General features: G+C 47.9%; 1 protein-coding gene across 1 annotated transcript; it reads left to right on the top strand.

Annotated features, from left to right (window-relative positions):
• The first annotated feature begins 14,372 nt into the window (after window positions 1–14,372).
• Tex101 (testis expressed gene 101) lies at window positions 14,373–18,411 on the top strand. Its single transcript, NM_019981.2, has 6 exons — window positions 14,373–14,471; window positions 15,740–15,844; window positions 15,950–16,090; window positions 16,524–16,709; window positions 17,783–17,914; window positions 18,021–18,411. Exons 2-6 carry the CDS (start codon window positions 15,781–15,783, stop codon window positions 18,248–18,250), a joined length of 753 nt encoding a protein of 250 aa, NP_064365.1. The 5' UTR covers window positions 14,373–14,471; window positions 15,740–15,780; the 3' UTR covers window positions 18,251–18,411.
• Window positions 18,412–19,017: the final 606 nt, after the last annotated feature.

The following is a 19,017-nucleotide window of genomic DNA, read 5'->3' as shown; positions in this document are numbered from 1 at the left end:
ATGTCTTTCCATTGGAAGATTGTCCAACCTCAGAACTGTCATTTTTCCTGGGCATCTGAAGCCCAGGGTATCCCTCCATATGACCAGAAACACTTGGAATTAACACATTCCTTCTTGAGACAGACTTCTAGCCCAGTCTTACACGCGTTTATGCCCGGCCAGGAAAGAACGCAACAAACCGGAATCTTCTGCGGCAAAACTTTATTGCTACATCTTCAGGAGCAAGAAGCAAGAGCCAGAGCAAGAGTGCAAGAGCTCTATTGCTTACATCTTTAGGAGCCAGAGTGCAAGAGCGCAAGAGAGCAAGAGCAAGAGCAAGAGTGCAAGAGAGCAAAAGCAAGAGCAAGAGCAAGAGAGCAAGAGGGAGAATGGCGAAACCCCGTCCCCTTTAAGGAGAATTATTCTCCGCCTAGGACGTATTACTCCCTGATTGGCTGCAGCCCATCGGCTGAGTTGTCGTCACGGGGAAGGCAGAGCACATATAGTGGAAAACTACCCTTGGCACATGCGCAGATTATTTGTTTACCACTTAGAACACAGGATGTCAGCGCCATCTTGCAACAGCGAATGTGAGGGCGGCTCCCCACAGCCCAGGGTGACCTTGAACCCTCTGTGTAACTGGAAATGACCTTGAACTTGAGATGCCTCTGACCCAGCAGCCTGAGTCCTGGGTTTAGTGGTGGTGCCACCATGTATGCAGTACTGGGATAGAAGTCAGCGCCTGTGCATGCTAGGCAAGCGCTCCACAGCTGAGCACAGCCTGGGCTCTTGGTTCATGTCCATGTCCACTATTCCCCTTCCCTCTTCCCAGCAGCCTCGTCCTTTCTTGTCCTTCCACTGTCTAGAGTCCACACAAAGGAGAGCACTTGTGCCCTTTGTCTTTCTGACTCTGCCTGATTCTGCTTTACACAGTGTCCTCCTGAGAGGGGCAGGAATTTGTGTATTATGGTCGCTTACACTACACCTCACATAGCACGCGGTCTTTATGTGTTGCTGGGCTCGCTGCTGTTGTGAATGGTGCAGTGACCATCGGGGGCAGGCAGGAGTCCCCCAGGCACTCAGAGCGCTGATGCTTTGTTCTTTGGCACAGCTGCAACCCATGGGGCTTCAGAGGGGGACATGCTGTTTCACATGGGTGCCAGCTCCTTGCTGCAAAAGAAGAAGGCACCAACCTTGCTATGTTTTGTGAGTTATCACATAGGTAAATATACATGATGTCATGGGTTAATATTTATTTTATCTTTATTATGTGGATGGCTGTTTTCCTGCATGTATGTCTGTGCACCACTTATGTGCCTGGTACATGCAGAGGCGAGAAGAGAGCATCGGAGACTCTGGGACTAGAGTTAAACACTGTTTGGTGCTGCTGTGTGGGTGCTGGGAATTGAACCTGGGTCCTCTGGCAGAGTGACCCATAATTTTTTTTCCGTGAATGAGAAATTTACTTATTTTTCTTAAAAATCCAAATGCTGGTATTGTCCAGAAATTTTTAACAGGTTTGTTTATAATTGTTACACATTTGAACTGTTGAAATGTGTTCACTGAAACATTTTGCTCACATTAATGCTTTACAACTGCATTTATATGAAACATTCACACACAAGTGAACATGGAGAAACTGCCAATGCCTGATTCTGTCCCCTATGTCTCCACTCGCAATCATATACTTAAGTACCTTTGACCCCATGGAAGAACATCTAACATTCAGAACTACTAATAACAAAGAAGAGGAAAAAATGTTTTTGAGAATGAAATGTCTCCTCTCATAGTGGACTCTTAAGCATGTTCTCCACGAATGCTTCGTGCTCCCTGGATATCTTTTGGCATAATTCTTACACGTTTGGCATGGATCGCACACAGGTTGGTATCTTCAAAAAGGCCAACCAGATAGGCCTCACTTGTCTCCTACAAAGCACCAATAGCTGCACTCTGGAACCACAGAAAAAAAATTTTTTTAAAGTCCTGAGCAATTTCTCGCACCAGACGATGAAAGGGGAGAGTTCAGTGGACTTTTGATAGCTTCTGATTTCACAGAGTGCCACAGTACCAGGCCTGTAAGGATGAGGTTTCTTCACCCCCTCCAGTAGAGGGCGCACTCTCGAGAGCGGCTTTTTTGCAGCCAGTTGTTTCCTGGGTGCTTTACCCCTGGTGGATTTGCGAGCAGTCTGCGTTGTACCAGCCATGGTATGGACACCTCCTTACTTACCCACCCCCCCCCCCTTCAGCTGGAGCTCAGCAAGCAAGAGGTGTCCTTAGAGAGCTGGCCTTAGAGAGCAAACACTGTGACCAGTTCCTTTAACCAGGGATACCTATCTCCAGGCTTGGATATTTGTTTGTTTGTTTGTTTGTTTGTTTGTTTGTTTTGCAAGCATGTGCAGAAGTGAAAATGCCTCCTTTCCGAAAGTCTTTTTTTTTTTTTAATTTTTTATTAGGTATTTTCCTCATTTACATTTCCAATGCTATCCCAAAAGTCCCTCCTACCCACCCCCCCACTCCCCTACCCACTCACTCCCCCTTTTTGGCCTTGGCGGTCCCCTGTACTGGGGCATATAAAGTTTGCAATTCCAATGGGTCTCTCTTTCCAGTGATACATATGCAGCTGGAGACAAGTGCTCCGGGGTACTGGTTAGTTCATATTGTTGTTCCACCTATAGGGTTGCAGATCCCTTTAGCTCCTTGGGTACTTTCTCTAGCTCTTCCATTGGGGGGCCCTGTGATCCATCCAATAGTGGATATTTATTTTTAATAGAGAAAACTTTACTGTAAGAAATAGGCTCAGTGAAGCTTTTAGTTTTGTATAAAATGTAAGTGCAACTTGCCATGACCTAAACGACACTCCTGCCCCATGCTGCAAATACCAAGAAATGATAACTCATCTCCATGACCTACGAATAATAAGATGTCTCTTTAGAGTCTCCAGAGATGTGTGTTTCATGGAGCCCATGTATATGTGTGGGATACTGTTCCATACATGCACATGTGAAGGCCAGGTGTTGTATTGAATGCTTTCCTCTCTCAGTGCTGAACATACAATTATGTGCGGCTATGGCTGGCTTTTACATGGGTCTCATATAGAATCCTTTCATATAAGTTTACAAACTTAACAACATTCATGGCATCCTCAGACAATGGGCCTACCTCAGCCAAGTTTGCAGGTGATTGATTGATTGATTGATTGATTGATTTGAGACAGGCTCTCACATATATCAATAGCCTTTGGCTGATGTAGAGCTCCATAGCTAGCTCAGACTAACCTTGAACTCTCAGTGATCATCTGTCTTCTGCTTTACCTTGCTTCTGTTGGTCCAACAGGGGAAACTACCATGCCAAGCTCCTGTCAGTGACTCCTCACCCAGGCATAGTCCTGAAAGCAACTCCAGTATAAAACCCATTGGTACACTAAGTTGGACTTTGGTCATATCTGTACTTGGTTGTGAATTAGGACTTGGTCTGGCTTGAGCAGAAGTGTGCGCTGTGTCTCCTAAGTAAAAGCTTTGTCGCATAGCAGGATTGGTCCCTAACCAGGCACCTTACAGGGCTAATGTTGAGAAAGAGTGAGTGCCTGGTTCTGCCTGTGGGAAGCATTGAGGTGAGGCGGAGAAGCCCAAGTGGGAATATCTGCAGAGGAACTACAGTTGTCTTTTCCTGTATGCAGTGTGCTAGTGTGCCTGTGAGCTAAAATGGCGGCTGCATGGCTCTCGCTATGGGTAGTGAGGCACATGACTAAGGCTGAGCTGTGGGGATTAAGAGTGTCTGGGGAGGATTTTCCTTTGTGTGGTGTGTGGTGGTGTGCCTGCTTGATGAGTGAGGTCCACCATGCAAATATGGGAAAAACAGTTCACAGTTTCAGAGGTAATTTCACAGTCTTTAGGATGAGCACACAGGGTCAGTATTGTTGGCAGCGGCAGCAGCAGCAGCAGAGGTTGCCCCGCCTGTTGTGTGTTGAAGTGGAAATTTCTGGTTTCTTGTGATCTTTTTCTGGGAACTGTCCTATGAGAGGATGTTTTTGCTGAAGCAGACACATGGGAGGATATTTTGCTGAGAACAGACACATGATGGTTTTCTGGAAGCAGCCTGAAGGCGGGGCATGTGAGGTTTTGCTAGAGCATGTAGGAGGAGGTGCTGTTTCCCTGATTGGTTCTTGATTTGGTCAATAATGAAGGTGTGAGCCAATTGCTAGGTGAAAGGTAAAGGTGGGACTTCCGGGTTTGAGGAAGAAAAGAAGGGAAAGAGGAGGTCTTTTCTCAGGCTTTGGAACAGGAGGCATGCAACAACCATATAAGATCTTAGGTGGCTGGAAGTGGCGGCCCCTGCAACCAGCAGATGACTGGAATAGGTAAGCTGATAAGGTTAGGGCAGGAGATTTTAAGGTAGAAGCACCCAGCAATTGTGCTATCTGGCTAGTTTTAAAATAATAAAACTGTCTCGTGTTTTCTATCAGCAAAGCAAAGGTGGGAAGAAAAAAGAGAGTAACCAGGGCAGTAGTGTGGTAGCTTGGCAGAGCTAGCTGGGAGGAATAGGCGAAGCAGCAGTGAGGCCAGCGGCAGCCCATCTCAGAGCTCCGCCAAGTGCATAGGCTGTGCTCCCAGACAAAGGAGCCATCGTGTTTCTAAAATTACATACAACAAGAGAGAATGCTTGAGAGAACATGTGATGTTTGGAAAAGAGATGACTCTAACCCAACAGACAGTGGGTTGTGCTATGTTAGTTTACCTTGCCACTCTTTGCTGGTCATCATTTGACTTAACGTCGTAGAGAGAAATGCACATAAGAACTTCTGGTTTTGTTCTGGTGGCTTCTTGCCACTTCCACAGACTCAGAAGGATTGGCAAAGCCTCGAAATTTCTTCTGGATCAAACTGCTGATGCTGATTCCTGAGTGGGGTTTGAGAGTGGATTGAGCTGCCTCATGCGAACTGAACTGCTGTTATCCTAACGGTGCGAATTGATTGGATTTGCCTCAAAGCATTATTTCTAAACAGGTCCACGTCTTCCTCTGCTGTCTTAACCTTTCTTTTCCACTGTCTCTGGTGGGTGGTGGGCTAGAAGGGAGGTTAAAGCATTTAAGCACACTTATCAAGCCTGTGGGGGTGGATAATTATTCCCCCAGTCTGAAATGGGTACACTTTACTCCAGCAAAGGGTTACACTAGGTAATGATGGTTTGCCCAGCCAGGAACCACCCCACCCAACAGCCAAGTAAGTTGGATGGGGAGTTAACCCCTGAAAGGACCTACCAGGATTGGCACCAGACACCCCAGCGCCAAGTTGTCAGCACAAAGGAGATTTATTGGCCTCAGGGGGACAAAGGGTAGGGGATGAATGACAAAGACAGGAGATGAAGGAGGAGGGAAAAGGAGCAAGGGAGAGGGAGAAGGGGTGTTTGTCCTGGAGGGAGAGTGGAACAAAAAACTACCTCTGGATAGAGAGGAGACAGATGTGATCCTTAGGAAAACAGCAGTTTATAAAGGTACAAGGGTGAGGAGTTTAATTTTAATTGAGCATGTTAATTAGGGTGGTCAAAGAGGGCTTTTGACTGCTGGACTTCATACTTTGAGAGTTGGATCTTGGTTGTCAGGCTCAGGAGGAAAAAGTGGCCAAATAAGGGAATAGACCTTGGTGGCTTTAGGAATAGAATCTAACAGGTAATAGGGGAAGGGCAAGGTCTGCCAGAGCCATGTTTGTCAGGCTCAATCCTACTAGAGTCCCTTCAACAGCTACAGCAGCAGGGTATAGGCAGGTAAACCATTCACTCTGTGCGGTGAGAACATCGGTGCTGGGACGATGCGAGGGGGAGCTGCTCTCCTACAGAGGATGTTATCAACCCCAAGAAGAGGTTGGGAACAAGCTCCAGGGACTTTGCAAATGAAAATAAAGACATGATCACTCTAAGGTATGGGTGAGGAGAAGGGACGGTATAGCCAGAGGCTTCCGGAATTAGACGGTAAGACCCTATTACTGAAGACACCGTGAGCTTTGACTGCAGATCATGGAGGACTTAACTGGAAACTCTGACTGGGACCTTGAACTTAGTTTCCCCCTATGAATAAATGGAGTCTGAAAATAAAATGGTAGTATTTAGAGCAAGTTTCTCCTGCTTGTTCTCAACAGTAGGAGATGGAGGCAGGAGGACCAAAACCTCAAGGCTGTCTTCTCTGGCCACAAGGCAAATTCAAGACCAGCCTAGGCAGCATGAGGCTTATAGTGAAATTTTGGAGTTTTGGTTTCTTTAAAAAAAAAACACACAGAAATATTATGGGAACCAGTTTTGGTTTTACGCCCAGATGTGGGACATGGGGCTGCTTCAGACTGTCCACAGCAGCTGACTATAATTTGCTTCAGGTGCTAGCAGGGGAGTGATTTTGCCAGCAGCAGAGTGTTTCTGCCAGGGTGTGACTTTTGGATTCTGGGGACTTTTCAGAGTGTATATTATTCATTCTAGGGTCCTGAAAGGCAGGCTGGGTTGCTGGTTATTGTTGGTTGCTGATGGTCACAGTTTGTTAAGTAATTGTGCCCAAACAAGGAAGAAGAAGAAGAAGAAGAAGAAGAAGAAGAAGAAGAAGAAGAAGAAGAAGAAGAAGAAGAAAGATATCTTGACAGTGAAGATCAAACTTGTCCTAAGGAATTTGATGTAACATGGCCCCCTTTCTTTTCTACCCTTTTTTTTTCTCTCCTATTGAGTGTTACAGGGTTGAAAGGCTTGCAAAAGCCTGGGAAAGGTCAGAGAAAAAAGAGCCCACCATGTAACAAAAGATCAGTAATAGAGGCCCTGTTTGAAAACAAGTCCAAGCCAGGTGTGGTACAAACCTATAATCTTAGCACCTGAGAGACAGAAGCAGGGGAACCCCAAAAGTTCTATAGCACATTTGAGCCCCGCTCACTGTTTGCCTGGGGCCCCTGCTTTACCCTGCACAAGCTGGGAGATCCTGTCCCCAAAGAGAAAACGCACCACCTGCTCAGAAAGAGCTCCAGGCTAAAGTCATCACTGCCCACCTCCTCATTCCCACCCAGGGCTCAGCTTCCCACCAAGCATGGGCTCCATCCCAGCTCCTAGCTCACGCGTTATCACTCCTCACATAAGCTCTATAAAACCCCCTGGCTTGGCAGAGATGCTCAAGTTCACCGCCCTCCACCTGTGAGATCGGTGAACCCACCGCAGAGGTGCCTCCTAACAAACCTGCTTCTATCTACCTTTAGTCTTATTTCACTGTCCTGTATCTGCATCACTGAGGGAGAGAAAAGGCTCATCACATACCTAAGGACACTCGGCCATAAATAATGAACAGGAATTCTCAGACACAATCATGCAATGTTTCCACCATACAACCGGGACAGAGATAAATTACACCATAATCATGGGCAATATGGCAAGTGGTGACTGTCCAATAATTGCTTTTAAAAATCCAATTGTAAATCCTCAATATTTATAATCTTTATGTATAGAAACCAGGTTGGCTCTTTTTTTCTGACTATTTAACCGTTCAGTCTCCTGAGTTAGTTAGCTCCAATGAACCACTGCCCACATTCCAAAGAGAAGGAACTAGAAAGAACAAAAATTAGAGGTGTATTTCTCTCTAAATCCAAAAGACCCCAACACATTACATTCTATAAGCTGGGACCTAAAAGTACCTGGCCCAAAATTCTTCCTCATTTCCCTCCACAAATCATATACCTGACAGAAGACTTGAATCCTAGGATGCCAAATTCTTACTGAGTATTAAGACTACTGAACAATGTAATTTAAATATTTGGTTTCTTATATTAAGTTTTAAATAAACATTTCTGGGCATCTGGAGAGATGACTCAAGTTGGTAAAGTGCTTGCCACGCATGCAGGAGGACCTAAGTTCCATCCCTAGTAGCCATGTAGAAGCCAGGCACAGCAGCAGGTAACTGTGAGTCCCATGATATGGAATGGAGACGGGCAGATCGCAGGCATCCAGCAGGTAGTGAGGAGCCTTCCTCAATAGAATAATGTGGAGAGTGAGAGAAGAAAGCACTGGATACAGGTGACTGGCCTTCACCCGTGCATGTATGGAAGTGTTGCACACATACACATGACTCCATGAAGCACACCTCCCTGGGAACACTGAAGCGACATAACATCATTCCTCGGTCATATAGCTGAGTCACCAGGTTTAGTATCTGCAGCATCTGCCTGGAGGTCATTTTAGTCATAAGTTCTACATATATTTTGCCTAAAACTAAGAGCATTACTGAGCCCTTTTCTTGTTGTGACATTGCTTCTATATAAAAATTCAAGCCTGAAGACATGGGCCACTCTGCCAGAGGACCCAGGTTCAATTCCCAGCACCAACACAGTATCTCAAAACGGTGTATAAAAGTGAGTCCCAGGGTCTCCCATGCCCTCTTCTGGCCTCTGTCTGGACCAGGCATGTAAGTGGTACACAAACATACATCCAGGCAAACACCCATACACACAATAAAGATAAAATAAATATTAACCCACGACATCATGTATATTTACCTATGTGATAACTCACAAAACATAGCAAGGTTGGTGCCTTCTTCCTTTGCAGCAAGGAGCTGGCACCCATGTGAAACAGCATGCCCCCCTCTGAAGCCCCATGGGTTGCAGCTGTGCCAAAGAACAAAGCATCAGTGCTCTGAGTGCCTGGGGAACTCCTGCCTGCCCCCATGGTCACTGCACCATTCACAACAGCAGCGAGCCCAGCAACACATAAAGACCGCGTGCTGTGTGAGGTGCAATCCTAAGCAGCCTCTCCCTACAGATGTAACAGATGTGCAGCTTGGTCTTCAAGTGCGTCCCGAACAACTGGAGCAGGGGCTGTCCCTAAAGCTGTTGCCTATACTTGGGATATTAGCTGGGCTGCCTTGTCTGACCTCAAAGGGAGAAGAAGCGCCTAGTCTCCCAGAGACTTGAAGTGCCAGGAAGGTCCCTACCTGCTCAAAGGAAAAAGGGAAGGCGGCGAGGGATTTGTGGGAGGGGATGACAGAGGGAGCAGTGAGCTGGACATAAAGTTAAAAAAAAAAAAACAAAGAATGTGAGAATGAAGTATATTAAATGAACTTAGGAAAACTTTCCAAGGACTCTAATTACTATATAAATAACTCATTTTTTAAAAAAATAAAAGAAGTGAGAATCAGGGAGATGAGTCGGCACATAAAGACATGAGTCACCAAACCTGACACCCTGAATTTGATTCCTGGGACTGACATGTGGAAGGAGAAAACTGACTCCCCAAACTGTCCTCTGTCGTGTGAACCTTGGCACATGCCATCAACACACAAGTACATAAAATAAAATGTAATTTTTAAAAAAAAATCATATCTGTCTAAATATCATATAATATGTGAATGGTCATCTTCCCAGGCCTAAGAAGGGTAAACATCTTTGGTGGCAATCTGTCACCTGCTCCCTGCTCCTATGTACAATTAAGAAGCACCTCCAGTGCCAGGGCAAAGTGTGTTCCTCAGAAAGCCCTCCAAGATACCATGTGACCCTGCGATTGGAGGATGACCTTAGCAGCAACCGCCACTGACCTACAATTCATTTTCTGCACATGCTTGACTTCTAAGGCGTGCTGTAATTGGCTTCTAGGCAGACCAATGAGATGCAGCAATTCTCCAAGTTTATCCAATGAAGCCTTCCAATGATTCCTCACCAACCAATGGGACTTGTCTGACTGAGGTTGCCACTTTGGGCGGTCTGAGAGGACTCGCGCATGTGCAGAGAGGTGACTTCAGACCGCTTCTGAAACCGCCTTCAAAGCCAAGATTCTAGTGAGGATAAATGACCCTATGTGATGTCCCCTCCCCTGCAGGACTGTATCAGGCAGGGGCCTAGGGACGAAGAGGGGTTGTGCACATGAAGACATGGGAAGGCCGAGTTACACAAGAGCCTGGCGGCCATTCTGAGAACTCAGTGTTTGAGTATGGGGTCTTCCTTCAGTGATCCTTGGATCCTAAAACGTAGACCTGACAGCCACAGTGCTGAGATGTCAGGAAGAGCGAATCTGGAGATGCAGAAGTAACCATGTGCATCCACACATCCTCCTCAGGGGATTCGTTAATGTTCTCACTGCCAAGACGGAAACCAGAAGAAAGCAGGTGAATGGAGGGAAGATTTCCTAGTGACATAAAAGCTGATTGTGGCAGGGGCATGACAACAGGTGTGTATGTGGAGGGGGATGAAGCCAAGACATTGTCATTGGATCCACAATGGAGAGATTGGAGTGGTGGGTCCCAGGCATGAGATGGTGCCTGCCCACATTCAGGGTGGGTTGTCCACATGAATTATTCCCACCTCAGTTAATAATCTCTGGAAACACACTCAGCAGTCACAGCCCCAAAGGTGTGCTACATTAGTGCCCTCAGTGTCTCCTTTTCAAATCACCTTGTCAAATACATTAATCACCATACATATCATACAGTCTTTTTATTTGTCTAGATGGAAGTTGGAGTCTTCCATTTAGAAGAGTTTCTATCCCATGAGTCACTGCTCCATCATTGTAACGTTATGTCCACCAGGAGTTCACATAATGAGGCAAAGAAGAGGGCAGAGATTATAGAGAACAGCTCCTCAGAACTGGGGTTACAGTCTGCACTATCAAAACTGCCTTTTACAAGACATCTTAACCCCCACCCCAACCTGCCTTGGCATCTCTTCCTGGGCTTATGGGAATGTGCCATCACACCCAACTAAACAGAATCACTCACAGATGTAACATCAGAATACAGGGGAAACCCATGGTGCCCAAGGAACCAAGGAACAAACCCCGTATGTTAAACATGTTGCTGTGGCTGGAGAGACAACTGTGCAGTCAGAAGTGCATCCTGCTCTTCCTGGTTCCCAGCACCCAGGTTCCATGGTTCCAGCCATGCCCAACCCTACCTCTAGAGGCTCCAATCTCCTGTTCCTGAACCCTGAGGGCACTGCCCTCACATGCCCATACCCACAGGCAGATACAGGCACAGGCACCTGATTAAAAATAAACCTGAGAGGCTGAGGCAGAGGGATTGAAAGCTTGAGAGAGACAAGACTGCACAGCAAAGATCTGTGGGTGCAGAATCCACTTAGTGCAGCTAGCTCAGGACCACAGATCTGGGTGTGGCGGCGGCACACACCTTTGATTTCAGCACTGGGGAGGCAGAGGCTGGTGGATGTCTGAGTTCAGTGCCACTCTGTTTTATGGAGAGAGGTCAGGGAATTCCAATGTCTCACAGAGAAAGCCTGTCTATAAATAAATAAAGCAAGTAATTAGGATCACAAAAAGAGATGGGGGGGAGGGGGAGGTGTGACACAGCACTTCACCCCTGTTATTTCAGCAGAAGCCAGTTGAAGCCAAAGCAAGATGATTACCACAAGTTCAACATCAGCCTGGTCTACCCATGGAGTTCCACGTCAGCCACAGCTACCAATATACAGGAGATCCTTTCTCATATAAATAAATAAATAAAGCCTCAGGTCCACTGTGAACTTGGCTCAGGCAGGCCTCAGGTCTGGGGATGCTGTGAACTTCGTAAGTTTGCAAACTTACATGAAGGGGCTCTATGAGAGATTGCAATTCCCTCCTAATGAGCATACCCCCGAACAGAAGCCCGCCCTCAGTTTTGGTGTGTGGCAGTTGCTGAGTCCTTAGGGCATGGCACTACTTAAGAAGGATTAGGTGTGGCCTTGTTGGAGTAGGTGTGGCCTTGTTGGAGTAGGTGTGGCCTTGTTGGAGTAGGTGTGGCCTTGTTGGAGTAGGTGTGGCCTTGTTGGAGTGTGTCAGTGGGGGTGGCTTTGATGTTGGAAAGTCTCAAGCCAGGCCCAGTGGCTTTCTTTCTCTTCCTGCTGCCTTCAGATCCAGAGACAGCCTCTTCAGCTTGCCTGTGAGGAACTAAATGAAGTTGTTTCCTGTATAACAGTTAGCGTGGTAATGGTGTCTCCACGGTGTAGTAGAACACCGACCAAAACACATGGTAATTTCTGAACAAGTGATTCCCCAGGGAGGAGGGAGAAAAAGGCTCTACTTCCTGGTATTTCCACATTCCAGGGGTGTGCTTACTCAAAGCCACCAAGATGCCACTGACCAGACATGTGAGGACATGATCAAAAGGCTCCAGCGTGGAGGACAGAGCAGTCAGAACTTCAAGGACATCCTTGGCTACTATCGACTTTAGAGCCAGCCTGGGCTCTGTGAGATTCTGTCTCCAAATGCAAAGAGAAGACACATTTTAGTTGCATTTCTAGTGTCCAGTTCAGTAGTGTTGAGCATGTTCACGGTGTGGTCAGCAGATCCCCAGAACACACTGACACCCTGCCATTACAAACAACTCTCAGGGCTGTGGCTATAGACTGCTCATCTCCATGCACCTGCTCCATCTGCCGCCCTGTATCAACCAGGTGTGGGGTGCGTGCCTGAAATCCCAGAGCATAGGAGATGGAGGTAGGAGGGCCAAGTGCTCAAGGCTGTCTTCTCTGGCTACACTGTGAGTTCAAGACCAGCCTAGGCTAGGTTTGAAAAGAACTCTGTTCCAGGTGTGCAACAATCCTATAATCTTAGCACCTGAGGGACAGAAGCAGGGGGGAGCCCCAGGAAGTTTGAGGCTAGACTTTCTATATGGGAATTTTCATCCCTATCTACCTGGGGACACTCTCTCATAAATAATGAACAGGAATTTATCAGTAGCAATCATATAACATTTCTACCGTACAACTGTGACAGAGATAAGTGACCCAAATCGTGAGAAATATGGCAAGTGGTGACTGTCCAACAATTACTTTTAAAGTCCCATTGAATTGCAAATCCTCAGAATTTATAATTATGTCCATTTATAGAAACTAGCTTGGCTGTTTTTCTTGAAAATGTAAACATTCTCCTTCCTGGGTTAGTTAACTCCAGTAAACCACTGGCCCTCATCCCAAAGAGAAAGAACTATACAGAATAGGAAATAGTTTCTCTGATTCCTAAAGACCCCAACACATAATGTTCTATAACCCTGGGACTTAATATATGGTCATAATTCTTCCCCATTTCCCCCACAAATCACATACCTGTCTGAAGAGCATTGAATCCTAGGAAGCCAAATTCTTACTATTAAGACTAATGAGCAATGTAATTGAAATATTTTGTTTCTTACATTATCTGTTAAGATTCAAAAAGACATTTGGGGCTCTCATGGTGCACACCTTTAATCCCAGCACTCAGGAAGCTGTGACAGGTGGATCTCTGAGTTCAAGGACAACCTGGTTCTAGAGCAAGTTCCAGGACAGCCAGGACTACACAGAGAAACCCTGTCTCAGAGGAAAAAAAGACATTTCTGGGAGTCTGGAGAGATGACCTAAGTGGGCAAAGTGCTTGCCATGCAAGCTCGAGGACATGGGCCATAATCCCTAGTACCCAGTGTTGTATAAATGGTGGACTCAAGAAGAGGGTTCAGTAAAGGGTCATTTTCAGCTACAGAGAGGGTTTAACGCCATCCTGGGCTAGAAGACTCTGCCTGAACAAAACAATAGTTGAACAAAGTAAAATATATTTAAAGATCAAATTAAACCCATTTTTTTGTTTTACTTACTTGGAGGAAGGAGAGGAGGAGGGGGAAGAGAAGTCGGAGAACTGAAAAGCAGCAAAATAGCTCAGGGGATAGAAGTTCCTGCTACCAAATCTAGCAATTCTGAGTTTGATTCCCTGGACCCACATGCTGGAAGGTGGGAACTGAGAACCCCTAAGCTCCAGACATGAGCCTTGACACACAAATGAACACACACACACACACACACACACACACATTAAAATGTAATCCAAGAATTTAAATCCATGTGTAACTCGTCCAAATGTTTTGACAAATTTAAGTGGTTTTGTACGATGTGCAGGCAACCTGGGCTGTCCCCCGATTGCTACTCAGACCTACAATATTTAGAGGCACCTTAAGCTACAGGAAAGAGAGCTATATCCTCTACTCAGCCCTGAAGGTCAGGATTAGAGGGTGAAAGTCTCCATTGCTGAATGGAGAAGGAGGAAGATTAAGTTGGCACATGGGCCTCTGGGTGGGTGCTGGAACAGGGGCATGGCGAGGAATATGAAAGACCCTTTAGGTAGGTATTTAGTTCTATGGGCAAACGCCAAGTTTACTATTTAGAGCGGTGGGGGAGCTGAGGCAGTGTCCACAAACAGGGAAACACGTAGCCTGGAGCCCCCGCTCCCACATACACTCCGGGTAGCAACGGCCAGGGGCGGCGCATGTGACTTCAGACGCGGCCAGTGATTGGCTTCTCTGGGGACCAATGAGATGCAGTGATTCTCCAAACTCGACCAATCAGGCCATGCAATGAGTCACGTTCAACCAATGAGACCTCGAGTATCCTGTCCAGGCTGGCCCCGCCTTCCGTGCCTCCTGGAGCCGCACCAGGAACACTGCACACGGTACCGGTCGCCATCGAAGCTGGGTGCACGGAGGACACACTGTGGCCTGAAAAAAATTTTCCTGGTTTAAAAAGAAATAGACCGGTATTCCCCAAACCCAAGGAGGGAATGGAAGGAGGAGAAGGGGTCATGGGCGGGACTCCTGAGGGGAAAAGGCAGCCCGAGGGACCCCTCGGTCTGAGGGAGCAGCGCTAGGGGCCGGGACTCCAGGGTCGAAGGAAGAAAGGCTGGGGGTCTGGAATTCTGGGTCTGAGAGAAGATGGTTGGGGACCTGGAAAGCTGGTGCCAGGACTCCAAGGTCTGAGGGAGGAGGCTAGTGTCTGGTTTGTCAATGGGGTCTGGGAGAGGAGGACTGGGGGTCTAGACTTCTGTGTCCGAGGGAGGAAGGTTGGGAGTCTGGAACTCTGGAACACTAAATAAGATGGGGGAAAGCTGGCCCCCGGATTCCTGGGTCTGAGAGAGGAGGCATAGCGATCTGGAATTCTGAGTTTGAAAAAGGAAAGCTGGAGCCCAGGCTCCAGGATTTGAGGAAGGCGGACTGGGGTCTGAATTCATTGTTCTGAGGGAGAAAACTGGCTAATCGTGTCTGAAGGAAGAGGCTAAGGTCTAGTCTGGCCAACAGTCTTGCTAACTGTGTCAAAGGGAGGAGGCTAAGGTCTGGTCGGGCTACCGGGTCTGAGGGAGGAGGCAAGGGTCTGTCTATTGAGTCTGAGGGTGAAGGGCTGAGTTTGAGGCCCTCAGCCTGTATTCTGAGGCAGAGGGGGCTGGTGTGGGACCCCTATGTCTAAGGAAGAAGAACGAGATTCTCTTCTTCTGTTAGGAGTGCTGGGTTCTGAACTTTTGCTCTGACGGAGGACCTGGAATCTATATTTCAGTATCAAGGAGCAGAGTTTGCCTAGACTTTTGAGTCTGAGGGAATAGGCTGGCTGCCCAGAATCATGTGTCCGTTGGGAGGGAAGTAGCTGGAACTCAAACTCCTGAGTCCTAGGAGGAAGAGGACAGTGCCCTCCAAATTCCAGTTTTGGTGGAGCTAGACTCTAAGGGCTAAGATGCTGAGGCCTTGAGAGGTTTTTGCTGTTAAGGTTAAGTCCCTAAGGCTTAAAGCATAAGGCCCACTCTCCTGTGTCTACAAGTTGAAGAAAGACAGTTGCCAAAAGCCTATTGTTTAACTAGAGCTGGCCGGGTCTTAGAGCTTTGGAAACTGAGGCACGATAAACCCGTGGCCTTGCTGTCAATTCACAAGCTACTTCAGGACAGACTTAGGGTCTTGCACACCATAAATCTACCACCAAGTGGACACTTAGAGAAAACTACGATTTAACCCCTCTCTGTCTGGTTGAATTGTGTCCCAGTTCCCAGGTCTTGATCGGCTCTTCCCAACCTTAGAGAAGCCATGGGAGCCTGCCGCATCCAGTATGTCCTGCTCATCTTTCTTCTAATCGCCTCACGTTGGACTCGTACGTGTGGGGTATCTGTAGGAAATGACTGGCTCACAGAGGGTACTGGGGGAAGGGTTACCCCCACAGAGAAGGGCAGTTTCATTTTTTTCCTCATCTTCCTAGTGGTCCAAAATACCTACTGCCAGGTGAGTCAAACCCTGAGTCTGGAAGACGATCCAGGCCGTACCTTTAACTGGACTTCAAAGGCTGAGCAGTGCAATCCAGGAGAACTTTGCCAAGAAACGGTCCTGTTGATTAAAGCAGGTAAGATAGAAGAGAATGGTGGGTCTCAGCTGCCAGCCCCTCAGTGCAGGCTGACGGCAGTCCCGTTGACCGGTTTGGTCTCCAGGCCTAACTAACACCTTGCCTGTCTTCTCAGCTTCGTTTCTCTTTTTCCTCTCACTCCCACTGATCTGTGTTTATAGCTAAACTCAATACCCCGTGGCAATAAAGATGGCCTTTGGAAAGCCAGCCAAGTCGGGGAGGTGCTCGTCTCGAATGCATATGGATCTCAGTTGAATCCCCAAAACCCACATAAAAATGCCAGGCATGGGTGGCATGAGCTTGTAGTCCCAGCACCAGGGAGGCAGAGGCAGGGGGATCCCTTAGGCTTGAGAGAGAGAATAGCTGTGTCCTCTGCTTTCTCCCTGCTGAGCACTGGGCCCACTATTCATGTTCTCTACTTCCTATGTCACAGATGGAACCAGGACCGTCGTTTTGGCCAGTAAGAGCTGTGTTTCTCAAGGAGGAGAGGCGGTGACTTTCATCCAGTATACTGCACCTCCTGGCCTGGTTGCCATCTCTTACAGTAACTACTGCAATGACTCCCTCTGCAACAACAAAGACAGCCTAGCGTCAGTCTGGCGAGTGCCAGAGACCACAGGTACCTGGGACGGGGGATGAGCACTGAGATGTCAGGCTGTCTTCTGTGTTTCTGCTCCGCTTACCCTCAGTGCGCCAAACAGAACAGAGTTCCCCAAGTCTGCAGGGTTCTTTTCTATGTTGTTGCCTTTGCAGTCCAAGCCCCTCTTCAACTCACGTTCACACTTTGTAACACTGTAGATGGGAGCTGGAGAGATGGGTCAGTAGGGAAGGTACCCCTGCCTGTGCCTACCATCCCAACAGCAACCCTGCTCCCATTTCTGTCTCAAACCCACGTTCACATACAGCCTTCTTCTCCACTCGGATTTCAGCTCCTTGAAGATGTTTGCTGAGCCGTCTTAAGTAGTTAGGTGACCCTCCATTTTCTTAACTTGAATGGAGTACCTGAGGTGTAATACGGCTGATTACCCACAAACCTTTGTGCTAGAAATGTCCCTTCATTGCCGGGCGGTGATGGCACACACCTTTAATCCCAGCACTCAGGAGGCAGAGGCAGGCAGATTTCTGAGTTTGAGGCCAGCCTGGTCTACAGAGTGAGTTCCAGGACAGCCAGGGCTACACAGAGAAACCCTGTCTCAAAAAACCAAAAAAAAAAAAGAAATGTCCCTTCACTTCAGTCACCACAGTTAAGCAGAGTGTGGAAGTCATGTGGTCACTGGGGTTTCTTTTTTAGTGTGTGTGTGCGTGTGTGTGTGTGTGTGTGTGTGTGTGTGTGTGTGTGTGTGTGTGTGGTATGTATGTGTATGGTGTGTATGTGTGCATGCACACGTGTGGAAGTCAGAAGACAGCTTTAGAGAATTAATTCTCTCCTTCCACTTTCATATGGGTGCTGAGAATTGAACTCTGGTCTCCAGGTTTGTACGATAACTGCCTTTACCTGCTACATTATCCCTGTACCCCATTGGCTGAGGTTCTGATGAAAAGAAAATCAATTGAAAGAGTGGAAGGGACTTAGTAATGGTCTTGGTTAGTGTGGCCTCTACACAGCACAGGTAGGGGAGATACAACAGCCAGGACCGACTTCTCGGGGTGCTAGTTACAGCCTTAACCGTCCCTCTTTTTATCCCCATCCAGCAACCTCCAACATGTCAGGAACCCGCCACTGCCCGACATGTGTGGCCCTGGGCTCCTGTTCCAGTGCCCCCTCTATGCCCTGTGCCAATGGCACAACTCAGTGCTATCAAGGAAGACTTGAATTCTCTGGAGGTAAAGATCCCTCAGGTTTCTGGTGCTCGGGGCTCTAGAGGTGAGGGAAGACGGGGCTCCCCGTTCCCTAAGCCCCCCCTGTTGCCCCATCTTTTCTGGCTCCTAGGAGGCATGGACGCCACCGTGCAAGTTAAAGGCTGCACCACTACGATCGGCTGCAGACTGATGGCCATGATAGACTCAGTGGGACCCATGACAGTGAAGGAGACCTGTAGTTACCAGTCATTCCTTCAGCCCCGGAAGGCAGAAATCGGGGCCTCTCAGATGCCCACTTCACTGTGGGTGCTGGAGCTACTGTTTCCGTTACTGCTGCTCCCCCTCACCCACTTCCCTTGAAGAGGACACTGGGGGTCAGGGGAGGCCTTGGTCCTAGACACTGGACTTTGCCTAGGAGGGAGCCTTCTGCCTGCTGATACTGGAAGAAGTGGGGGTGGGGTGTGAAGAGCAGAGAAAGAGGATGCATGTGTATTTGACACAATAAAATTAGTGATTTGCTATTAAATGTGTGCGCGTGCATGCATGCTTTTGGGGGGCAGGGGAAGGGTGGAAGGAGTCCAAGGACAACTTTCAGAAATGAGCTCCCTCCTTCCACCATGAGGGTCCCAGGGACTGGACTTGGATCTCTGGGCTTTAGTGACAAGCACTTTTTTTATCCATTAATTTATTTATTCATTTTACATCCAGATCACTGCACCCCACCCTACCCCCTCCCATACTTCTCCCCTTCTCCTCTGAGAGGGTGGAGACCCCCCCCCCGGGTATCCCACACACACCCTGACACATCAAGTCCCTCAGGGCTAGGTGCATCCTCTCCCACTGAGGCTAGTCAAGCCAGCACAGTTAGGGGAACGGGATCCACAGACAGGCAACAGATTCAGGGACAGCCCTGGATCAAGTTGTTGGGGGGCCTGCATGAAAACCAAGCTGCACATCTGCTATATATGTGGGGGGGGCAGCTACGGCACTCAGAGGCAGAGGCAGTGTGTGAGGACAGCACGAGTGTGCTCTTTGGCTGGTGGTTCAGCCTCCAAGGGTCCAGGTTAGGTGACTCTGCTGGTCTTCCTGTGGAGTCCCCTCCTGGTCCCTCAGTCCTTCGCCCAAAT

This window comes from Mus musculus, chromosome 7 (genome assembly GCF_000001635.26).
Source record: "Mus musculus strain C57BL/6J chromosome 7, GRCm38.p6 C57BL/6J".
Lineage (NCBI taxonomy): Eukaryota > Metazoa > Chordata > Mammalia > Rodentia > Muridae > Mus > Mus musculus.
Note: the sequence above shows the minus strand (reverse complement) of the source record. Positions and strands in the feature narration are given on the sequence as shown.

Excerpts from the sequence above, each read along its gene's own strand:
- Tex101 (NM_019981.2), top strand. The coding sequence starts at position 15,781 with ATGGGAGCCTGCCGCATCCAGTATGTCCTGCTCATCTTTCTTCTAATC. Across the intron at positions 15,845-15,949 it reads AATCGCCTCACGTTGGACTC|TGGTCCAAAATACCTACTGC; the intron begins GTACGTGTGGGG and ends TCATCTTCCTAG. Across the intron at positions 16,710-17,782 it reads GCGAGTGCCAGAGACCACAG|CAACCTCCAACATGTCAGGA; the intron begins GTACCTGGGACG and ends ATCCCCATCCAG.